Source organism: Triticum dicoccoides, chromosome 1A, assembly GCF_002162155.2.
Source record: "Triticum dicoccoides isolate Atlit2015 ecotype Zavitan chromosome 1A, WEW_v2.0, whole genome shotgun sequence".
Classification (NCBI taxonomy): Eukaryota; Viridiplantae; Streptophyta; class Magnoliopsida; order Poales; family Poaceae; genus Triticum; species Triticum dicoccoides.
Genome location: NC_041380.1, coordinates 546,503,958 through 546,515,905, shown reverse-complemented (window position 1 = coordinate 546,515,905; position 11,948 = coordinate 546,503,958). Strand labels below are relative to the sequence as shown.

General features: G+C 47.0%; 1 protein-coding gene across 1 annotated transcript in view; it reads left to right on the top strand.

Moving 5' to 3' along the window:
• Window positions 1-320: 320 nt before the first annotated feature.
• LOC119354981 overlaps window positions 321-11,948 on the top strand; it is an 18,686-nt gene continuing 7,058 nt past the window's right edge. Inside the window, exons 1-4 of the mRNA XM_037621752.1 lie at window positions 321-351; window positions 5,994-6,086; window positions 6,166-6,452; window positions 6,542-6,787. Coding sequence (XP_037477649.1) covers window positions 321-351; window positions 5,994-6,086; window positions 6,166-6,452; window positions 6,542-6,787 — 657 coding nt within the window. The remainder of the gene's footprint in view (window positions 352-5,993; window positions 6,087-6,165; window positions 6,453-6,541; window positions 6,788-11,948) is intronic.

Here is an 11,948-nt window from a genome sequence, read left to right as displayed (position 1 = left end):
AACCCACCCACCAATTGGTGACCCAGAGCTGGACATGTTACTGGTTTGTCGCAAACACCTCTTTGGACTCGTGATTTAAGAAAGACAGGTCCTGCAGTTTGTTAATCCCCTCGGATCAACACACCGGCATAAAGATGGAACACAATCATGGAAAGCCGAAAGGCGATGCGATCTGCGAGCGAGAAAGAAAATCATGATTGGTTATCCAAGAGCATGTTCCAGGATCTATCTCGCGCGCGGAGGATCGGCCCTGCTCTTCGGTTCGGTTGCTGCAACTTTTGCTCCGACGTTCAGACGTGTTCGCACACCCGCGTACACGCATGACACATCGACGTGCACATTCTCAGACAGGTTAGTGATACTACGGAGTGCTAACTAAAAAGAGATCATGTTACCAAATTATCTCATCTTTCTGACTCAGTAAGGCCGTATTGGCCTTTACTCTGTAATAATGCAAGATGTAGTCTAGATTTGGGCCAAAGTAAACGGAATCTAGCAGCAAACTGATACCTGTGAGCCACAGTAGCTACTCTCTTCTGGGATAGAGATTCTGCAGATTTATTCCTCCCGAGTGGGACCACTGGAACAAATAAAGTCAGAATATAGCACGAGCAAGAAAGGCGGGTGATATGTAGGATATCCAAGAGCATGTTCCCCGGTGCTTGTTGGTTCCTAAGTTTCGCGGAGACTCGTCTGCGGTCTTTTCGATCTAGAGTTCGTGATATGCTCCCCCGCGTCCATGGATGGCGCGAACTCTCGTCAGCTGTCACCGAAGTTGATTAACTTTCCGAGTGTGCAGATTTTAGAATTGTATACACCCGATATCAGTGGAGGCACTTCGAAGTTTAAAAAATATCATGATTTATTTCTATGATTTTGCTTTGTGATGTACACACGAGTTTTTAAACTTTAAACCAAATTTAAGACCATAAACCATTAGAACACTCTAAGTTGTGTTATTTTTTCAGTTAGAGCTTGTTTTTTCGTGCAGACCACAACAAGTAATATTTTTCAAAAAAAATATAGGCGCAAATGATTTGAAGCCCTAGCTCTACCAAGCCATTTTTTATAAAAAAATTGACATTCATATTCAAAAGTGCACAGATAGGAAAAGAGGCCTTTTACGGTACATTCGAGTAAATATTAGCCATTCATTCAGCAGATTCAAAGGCGTGGATTCATCAATACTACCAGAGAATCGGAGTAGTATTTTCTAGTAAAGGGGCAAAATGGACAGAGATGCGAAACAAATCCCACACAGGCCAGGGTATGTTCGGTATTCAGGAGATGTAACTAATTCCCTGTTCTCTCTCTCCTGCACCGCACGCAGCGCCGCACCTGCGCTATGGGCCTATGGTTACCCGGCCGCCGCAGATCGTCGCCTCTGTCCCCCCTACTAGCGCGCCGTTGAGCTGCCGCCTTGTGGCCTCCCACGCGAGCAGCCTGATTGCCTGCCGCCGGGTCACGGGGAAGCTGCAGAGAAGAGAAAGAGTTGCACGCTGGTTCTTGTGGAAGAGAGTTCGGCCGCCGTCGGCCTAGTTGCCTCCGGCCACGTCATCTCGGCCGCCTCTAACCTCCGTGAGCAGGTGCTGACGAGCTCCATGTTCGAGCTGCTGACTAACTAGAGCAAATTACTATAATATTGAAACTAAGGTCACGGTGGAGATTACTAGTCCCTGGAATGCCACATGATCCTGAAATGTATCTGAAAACTTGAAACCTGGAATGGTTGGGAATATCATTTCGGATGCCTTATGTAACCTAATCACTTGAGTAATAATTAAGATTCTCCTATTTCGTTCAAAATACAGACCCCAATTCAGTATCTGCAGTTCATGTTTGACCCCTATATTCTCACCATAACCAGGCTGCTATTATTACCCATGAAGAAGCTAAGGTAGCCATCTTCCAGAAATTCAGTATTGTGCCTCGACTATGTCAAACGGAGTAGAAATATTCAGATCGTACATAATTAGTTCACCCTCTTCATCTCTATAATCCAATATCGCACCCAGCTTCGATGAAGATGTCAGCTCTCGTTTGGATGAGCGGGTGTGGAGAGAGGATGAAGATGGATGGGGAACGGGATGGCATGGGCAGGTTAAGTTGTCTCTGGAGGGCGGAACGCCAAGACGAGGTCGCCGGCGGCGGAGGAAGAGAAGACGTGAGGTGAGAGAGGGGAACGGGATAGGCGATCGAGTGATTATTCACGATGACGCCTCATACTGCTAACTGGACCACATTACCCTCGAGCAAATAAAAATAAAATAAAAAATATGTAATCACAATACCGAAAAAGCCCATGCAATCAACGGCTGATCCGATCCTATACTACTCGGCTGTGGCAGTAGTACAATGTACCGTAAAATCTCTCTAGGAAAAACTCCCTCCACAAGGGTATACAGATGTGTTCTACTCCCTCCGTTCCTAAATACTTGTCTTTCTAGGCATTTCAACAAGTGACTACGTACAGAGCAAAATGAGTGAATCTACACTCTAAAATATGTCTACATACATCCTTATATAGTAGTCATTTGAAATGTCTAGAAAGACAAATATTTAGGAACGGAGGGTATATATGTGTAAATTTTTATTACACTAAGGGGTTCTGTACTATCATTGTATTTGTTTTACTTTTTGCAAGAAACACTGGGATCTATTGTAAAGGTTGGTACAAAGCACCCAAAACATAACAATAATTACATTATGGTCCTTAGACAACTACCGCCATCAGGACCGCCGTCGGCACTCCCTTACCAGAGCCAGCCTGACATTGTCGATGGCAATTATGAAGTCTTTGTGCTTGTGCACATGCTCCTAAGGACCAACACAATGGAGCTGCGGTCGTCGCCATCAAACCATTGAAATGGTGTGAAGCATATGACACCAAATCTTGCCATCATGTACCCCAACGAGAGACTCTAATCTCACCGCCCCCAAGGAGACGTCAGGATCTATGTCAAACCTACGTCAACCTTGTCCTGCCATTGTATTTGTTAATCATACTCTTAGCATGGTTAATTTTGCGGCATAAGAAAAAACATCTCAAAACATTTAGAATTTCCACTAGTGCAGAATTCTCAGAGCATGCACATTGTGACATGAAAGCAACAATGTCTCAATTGTCCAAGCTACTGATATCAATAGCGTGAGCGCTGACCGATGGCCCGTGTACGTACGTGTAGGGCATACCAATTCTTCCCGCACCTTGATCAGGTCCTTGGCTGTTCAGACCTGCAAATCTCCTTTGGCAGTGGCTGTTGTTTGATCTGGCCATTGCCAAATGAGTACATTGGTCGTTAGACACTGCACTAAGCTCACGCCATCTATTCTACAGGTCAAAGGTTGCTCTTCCTCTAGCGACGAATTGCCACGTTAGTCGGGCCGGCAGATCGAAGCACCGATATGCACAACACAAGGTAGATAGATGTATCTGAAGATATATTGATGTTTTTGATACTTTATTAATCTAGATCGCCTCTAAATGTCTGGACCGGACAGACCAAACACTTTGGTCAATCACCAGGAGTCTCGAAATCTCCGTGGACTAGTACGGAATCCGGTTGCCTGAAATCCCTCAAACCGGACCAAACATTTTTTTTGAACCCCCCTCCCCCTCCCCCACCCCGCCGCTGCCAAAAGTGGTTTCGGGGAGTCCGCCAGCCCACATGGTCCACTGATTGGACTGCGCCCCTCCACGGCCATGTTCAACTGCTACCCTGCTCTGTCTCACCCACTATTAGCCATGTCACATGGTCCAGATTTGATGCCTACGATTGCATGGCCTCCGTCCCCATTCCTGTCTGCGGACATATTTGAACGTGTCCACGGACATTTTGTGGTTTCTATTTTGGTGAACCGTGTTAGAGTTGCCCTTAATGCTTCCATCTTGATGTAGGATACATATGTATATGTTATCACCCTCACTAATGCTTCCACCTTGATTTTTATTGTGCGGGTCCCCCTCCCCCTATTTCCACTAGATGTTGCCATCTCACTCAATAAGTTCAATTATGTTTGATTTAGACTGTAGATGTGGGAAACTATTTTGTACCTATGATATATAATAGGAATGGATGGTGGGTGTGTTCTTGTGGTATGAGCATGGTACATGCCAACCAATGTACTTGAAAAGGTAAATACAATTGCTATTTTACCCTTCAAATTTTGGGTGCAATGACCAAGCCCGCACCTACTACTCCGACCATCATATATACCGCGTCCTGTTTTATGCTAGAGATGTGAGTGGTGACATCACCCACATAAACAAATATGTAGAATATCTCTCCAACTGTTCACCCAAGCTTCATATGTTGAAGTGAGAAAAAACCCTATCACAATTGCTATTTTGACAGGACCATGCCTTAGGTATGAGCGGCATTGGGAAAAATGATTCAACGGGCATGTTCATGATGTAGTGCACATGTTCAGGTTGTTGCAGTGAATTTCCATTTACAGCCCAGTTGACAGGTTTCATGCGCGGAGGCTCGTATATATGTGCCATTTGAATTGATTCGGTGGCTGTCATTTTTGCTATTTTTTTAAAAAAGGGGGTTTCCCGGTCTCTGCATCAGAACGATGCATATGACCAACTTAATAAATAAGTAAATAGGTTCAACAAGGTCTTAAAATCTCAAAACAAATATAAAGGAGAGCTCACAAAGAGCTAAAAGGGCCAAAAGACAAACTAGCCATAAAAAGTCACAACCAGCTGGCATAAGAGAGATAGGCAAACTAATTGCCTATCCTATTACATGATCGCCACCCAAACCGGTTGAAGATATCCCGTACTACCATCTCCCAGTGGATAGATCCAGTAACCAAACGTTCCCTGGCCTCCGTCGGAGTGAGTAGCGGCCACATACGGATCAACGCAGTGAATCGAAAAATAACCTGCAAAAAATGAATATTTGTTGTTTTGTTAAAAACCAAATCATTTCTGCAGTTCAAGACTGCCCACAATAAAGCACAGACTCCTACGCGAATATGTCTCGCTGTTTCGGGCTCTATCCCGTTAAGCCACGTTCCAAATAACGTGTTGACAGAACTCGGTGGAGTAATATTAAATGCAATATGGACTGTCCGCCATAGAACTTTGGCTGACATGCAATCAAGAAAAAGGTGTTTGATAGTTTCATCCCGATCACAGAAACTACACCTAGTAGGTCCTGTCCAATTACGCTTTGTCAAATTGTCCTTGGTTAATATAACTTGTTCATGGACAAACCACATAAACACTTTTAATTTTCAAAGGAACTTTGACAGCCCAAACATGTTTGAAACTAGGAATCGAGCTTGAATTGATAACATCAACATACATTGATTTAACTGTAAACTCTCCAGACCTAGTAAGCTTCCAGCATAGTTTATCGGGCTGTTGAGATAACTGAACCTTCATCAGTCTACTTACTAGATGTAGCCATTCTTTCCAATGATTGCCAACTAGCGTCCTTCTGAACTGAATATTAAGGGGGTTGGATTGAAGTACCGTTGCAACAAACGCCTCACGTCGTTAACAATACGATACAAAGACGGGTATTGAATGGCCAGGGGGGTCTCTTCGAGCCAAGTATCCTTCCAGAATCGCGTACTAATAAACTTTGTCCTATTAAACGAGGTCATTCTTGCTACTAGGATGGTTTATACATGCATGTGAAGCAGCATCGGGCGCCAGCTGCGAAACCAATAGCTGTTACATTTGCGTTTGCAGTTTGCTTCAGCTCGATCGATACAACCTGTAGGCAACACACTAGTGCATATACTGCAGAAACTTGACAGAGTAAATGCAAATATCTTATATATTTATTCCACTGAGACCACCGGCCAGAATAAAGGCCGAATACCAATAAGGCCAGAGGCGCTGTGCTCTTCGCGTTGGCTGTAACTTTTGCTAGCTACGACGGTTTATATGTGTCCACACACCACAGTGTCATTGCAGTCGCGCGCTTTATGTATGTTCATTAATTCATACACTTGCACTTGGCACGCGTTAGCCGGTTCTCAACTTCTGTTCCACTTCCGCGCCGGTGAGGAGCGCTGTCCGTCAATGGGGGCCGCGGCTACGTCGGCCAACTCCGAGACAGCAGGTGACCTCTCCTCGCTGATGACGGCCGACTCTTGGCTCTTGATGCCTCTCTCCCGCTGATCTTATTCCCTTTGGTGAAGCCACGCGCGTGCATGACGGTCTCGTTGGCTGCGATGGCACGGGGTACCACGGGGAGAGCTTACCGCCGCCGGCGTCAGATCCGGACGGCCTGCGGCGCCGGGCGGCGAAGGAGAGGATAAGGGAGCGGATACTGCGCGAGGAGGTGGAGGCGATGGCGCTCGAGTTCGAGGTCCGGCGTGAGCTCATGGAAGAGCGCGCCAGTTTGCTCGCGCGGTTGGCCGGCGGGTCGGAAACTAGGGCAGCGCCGGCGGTGCCATCGCTGAAGACGGCGCCGATCGATCACCAGGTCTGCTGCTCTTCTCTGCTGTCCTCTCGAGGATTTCACCACGTGGATCTTTTTCATCACTTAACTATTGGAATATGTGTGTTGTTCAGTGTGTGCAGGTTGGATCCAAAGTAGACGTGTCTGCGGCCGTGCCAGCCAACAAGAGGAAAACCCCTCATGTCGCTGCTGCATCCGTTTCGGTGGCCACTGGCAGCAAGAAGCACAAGCCTGATCTGACTTGCACGGTGTGCAACATCACGGCAACCAGTGAGGTTGCCCTGCAAGAGCACCTCAGAGGGAAGAGCCACGTGAGGAAGGCCGGTAAACATGCGCAGCCTCACCCAGAGGAGGATGTGGTAATAAAATACATCATATATATACACTACCGGAACAGGGTGCTACCCCGACGGCCAAAACAATGCCGACGGCCACCGTCGGGTTCCTCAGAGATATGCCGACAGCCTGGTCCTGGCCGTCGGCGTATCTAGGCCGTCGGGTTAGACGGAGCTAAGCCGACGGCACCCGTCGGCATAGAACGGCCGTCGGCCTATCTGCAAGTACGCCGACAGCTGCCGTCGGCTTACAAGGGCCATCGGCATAGTGGTGGGCCTGGCGACCCCGCTGTTGACGGGCGGTTAACGTCGTCAGAGCTATGCCGACGGCCGAGGCGGGGGGCCGTCGGCATAGGTCCGCACGCCACGTCACTGATCCGGGCCGCACCGTCCAAAACATATGCCAACGGCTGCCGTCGGCATACCTGCCACGTTAGCGATCCGCGGCACGCCGCCCGCCGCCTAAAACCTGGCCGTCTCTATGCCGACGGCATAGCTGTCGGCATAGGTAGACTTTTTTTTTTCATATATATTTTTTTAAGCTTTTTTATGTATTATTATATCAACTAACATGTAGCATGTTAAATATAAACATACATATGAATATATATGTAGTTTGTATTTTTTTCATATATTATGAATATATATATATATATATATATATATATATATATAGTTTGTATTTTTTCGAGCACGTTAATAATGTGCGGTCATGTTCTTTTGAATATAGATCATTATATTTTATTAAAATCAAAAATAGCTATGCCGACAAAAGTTTTGTGGCGGTTGCAAACTCCCGACACCCGTCTCCAGAGTGTGACCCCCCTCACGTCCGCGGTGTGCCCCCCTCATGGACGGCGCCGGCACCTGGAGAGGGGAAACGGACGCGTCGGGTCTACACGGTGGATGTAGCTGTGGGTTTGGCCTGGATGTTGCTCCCGGGTGTCCCTACGGGCCGACCTGACACAACTGGGTGCAGAGGTCCACTGGTCAAAGCCCGTCCGTGGGAAGTCAAAAGGCTAGATCTCGTGGTCAACCACTCCACGGTTAGGCGGGACGGGGGCCCTGGGGGGGGGAGCAAAGCCACCGGAGCATCATACCGGACCCTCATACATGCGAGATGGTGTTGTTGCATGTTCAAAGAGGCGACACGCATCTCAGGGGCGTGGCCCCCCTAACGAACGGTGCCGCCGCCGGCACCTGGAGGGGGAAAACGGACGCATCGGGTCTACACGGAGGGGATGTAGCTGTCGGTTTGGCCTGGATGTTGCTCCCAGGTGTCCCTCTGAGCTGACCTGACACAACCGGGTGGAGAGGTCCACTGTTCAAAGCCTGTCCGTGGAAAGTCAAAGGGCTAGATCTCGTGGTCAACCGCTCTAGGGTTAGGCAGGACAGGACCAGCGGGACCGTGGTAGAGAGGATGTGATACGACAACGCGTCGCTGGTTATGAGGACGATGGGGTTAGAGACATGCTAGATGATGTCTTTGCTGCACAGCCGACACCTCCGTCACATTCAGCGAATGAACCGGAGGAGCCGGAGGAAATCGCAAAGGCCTTCCTGGAAATCTTGGCCTCGTCAAAGAAACCTCTCTATGAGGGTGCCAAGCTATCTGTGCTGGATGCCATCTCGCAACTGATGGCAGTCAAGGCTGAGTACGGCTGTAGCCGAGGTTGCTTCGAAGCATTTCTGGGAGTATGGGCTAACAGCCTGCCTGAGGGCCATGAACTACCGAAAACCATGTACGCTACGAAGAAAATCATGAAGGCGCTCTCGATGGACTATGAGAAAATACATGTTTGTCCAAAGAATTGCCTTTTGTTTAGGCATGAGTATGCGGATGACAAGTACTGTCGGAAGTGCGGTTCCTCTCGGTATATTGAGGTGGTCGATAAGCATGGTCAGAAGCAGCGGCTAAAAATCCCTGTGAAGGTTCTTCGGTATCTTGATTTTATAGAAAGATTGCAGCGCCTTTTCATCACCGAGGAGTCTGCCAAAATGATGAAGTGGCACAAGGAAGGGAAAAGGTACAATCCAAAAAAAATTGTACATCCATCAGGAGGTGAAGCATGGAAGTCATTCGATATAGAGTACCCGGAGGAAGCAGCCGAGGCTGGGAATGTCAGAATTGCTATAACAGGTGATGGGTTCAATCCATATGGTATGTCGTCTAATCCATACAGCTATTGGCCCGTATTTGTTATTCCGCTGAATCTCCCTCCCGGCGCCATAATGCAACGCAAGACCATGTTCCTGTCGCTTATAATTCCGGGGCCTGAATATCCGGGGAAGAATTTGAGTGTGTTTATGCAGTCGTTGGTGGATGATTTGCACCATTCTTGGTACTTCCCGAGGTTAACATACGACCGACATCTACAGAAAAATTTCTTGATGAAAGTTTGGCTACAATATTGCATGCATGACTTTCCCGGTTATGCCCTGTTCTGTGGATGGTGTACAAGTGGAAAGATGCCTTGCCCAGTGTGCATGCAGGCCTTGATTTTCATTTGGCTGAAGAAGGGTGGCAAGTATGTTGCATTTGACCTGCATCGACAGTTCCTCCCTCCAGACCATCCTGATAGGGAAGACAAGAATAACTTCACAAAAGGCAAAGTTATCCATGAAGTAAACGAGATTCCAACGTTTTCTGGTGTGGATGTGCTTGCTCAGCTGAAAGCTCTTAAGCCTGCCGGTGAGGGGAAAGGCAAAGGCAAAGGCAAACGCAAAGCCATAGGCGAAGACGAGGGCGAGGGCAAAGGAAAAGGTAAAGGAAATTTTTTTGGAGGATATGGTGAGACGCACAACTGGACTCACATTACCCCATTCACGCAGCTTCCCTATTTTAAGGACCTCAAACTTCCATACAACATAGACGTGATGCACACCGAAAAGAATGTCGCAGAGTCCCTTTTTCGCACGATCCTCAACATTCCTGATAAGACAAAGGATAATGTTAATGCTAGAGTTGATCAACAGAATATTTGTGATAGACCACCTCTACACATGCAGCCTCCCACAGGCAGTCGAAAATCTTGGTTCAAGCCAGATGCTGACTTCGTACTTAAAAAGGATCATAAGATGGAGACATTCAAGTGGCTGAAACACGTCGTGAAGTTCACTGATGGTTATGCGTCGAATATAAGTAAGGGGGTCAATCTTTCAACGGGCAGAGTGTCTGGGCTCAAGAGTCATGACTATCATGTATGGATTGAGCGGATTATGCCGGTGATGGTTTGGGGCTATGTTCCCGAGCGTGTCTGGCATGTGCTTGCGGAGTTAAGCCATTTCTTCCGGACGCTTTGTGCTAAAGAAGTATGTCCTGAGAAGATAAAAGAAATGCATAAGAAGGCGCCGGAGTTGATATGCAAGCTAGAGAAGATCTTCCCGCCAGGCTTCTTTACTCCGATGACACATCTCCTTTTGCACCTCCCGAACGAGGTATTGTTGGGGGGCCCTGTGCAGAATCGTTGGCAGTACGACCCTGAGAGACAGAACAAGCATCTGAGACAGAAATGTGGAAACAAAGCTAAGATTGAAGCTTCCATAGCTGAGGCAGTTATCCTAGAGGAGGTGGCAGACCTCAGGATAGTCTACTATCCGGACCAATTTCCCACGTTGCACAATAAGGTGTCTCGATACAATACAGAAGAACCCAAGTATAAACCCAAGTTGCCTCTATTCATCAGGCAAGGTGGTAGGGCTGGATGCTCGAAACCTTATCTCATGCCACGAGATGAGTGGGAGGATGTCATATTCTATATCTTGCACAACATCAAGGAAGTTGAGGATGAGTGGATGAGGTAATACCTTTGCACCATTCTTTTAGTCAATTCGTTATGTTCACTTTGCCTAGTTCTTATACCGCTTTTCTTATTGTAGTCGATTCATTGAAGAAGAATGGACAGGAATGCTGCCTCCTACTAAAGCGGAGGCACTTGCTCTTCTCCGAAAGGGTGCTGATGGAAGGAAAAATTTCGTTGCGTGGTTCATGGATAAAGTAATTTTTCACACTTTCAATTAAACTCATGCACCCTATAATTTCAATTAAACTCATGCACCCTATAATTTCAATTAAACTTGTAGGGAAATGATCCGACCGAATCAATGGATGAAGAATTGAGATGGGTTTCCATGGGTTTTGATCCTGTCGTCATGACATGCGAAAAGTATGATGTGAATGGGTATCGCTTCCATACAGAGGAGCACCAGAACAGTCGGCCTGATCCCAAAACCATAAATACCGGAATCTTCACTGAAGGAGATAATAAAGTAGATTACTACGGAAGGGTAGGAAAAATATACGAGCTTACATTCAAACGTGGCCGCGAACACCTAAGTCTCACTGTGTTCAAATGCCGATGGTTCGACCCCAAAAAGGGTCTGAGACATACGCCTTCTGTTGGTTTAGTTGAAGTTAAACCATCAACCGTCTATGCCGGAGCTGATCTCTTTATCGCCGCTACCCAGGCCACACAAGTATATTATCTGCCTTACCCATGCCAGAAAGAGTACCTAAAGGGTTGGGAAATTGTGTTCAAGGTGTCGCCGCATGGTAAGCTACCGGACCCGAACGATGATGATTACTACAACATAAACCCCATGACATACGAGGGAGTGTTCTATCAAGTGGAACATGATGACGTGGTCCGAAACAACGAGGATGATGACTTGGGTTATGTTGACCTGGACCCAAACGACGACGACGCACAGATTGATGGTGAGACAGTTGTGAATCAAAGAGACATAATTATGCTTGAAAAGTTAAATGAAGACACTGACGATGAGGAAGAGCCTCCACCTCCGTCAGACAATGAAGAAGATATGCGTGATAGTGATGATGAGACCGGTCCACAAATATATCACAATAGTGATGATTCATATGGGTTCTAGAAAATGTAAGTTCTTTTAATGATCATTACAATAGTATGCTTAATGTGCTCTTCTGGTATTAATGTTTTTCCTGTATGCTTGTTTAATTGATATCCTTACTAATTGTTTATTCTCTTCTCAATGCAGGTTTGCTAATCATGGGCAAGTCCAGCGGCGCTAGTTTCCTCAGTAAATTTAAAGGACTTACTCGGAGTGGACGAGCCCACAAGGTTCCCTCCCGACTACGCGAGGATGACACCTCACAGGGAGGTGGAGGGGTCGGGGGAGGAGACCCTAGAGGAGGAGGCGGTGGGGG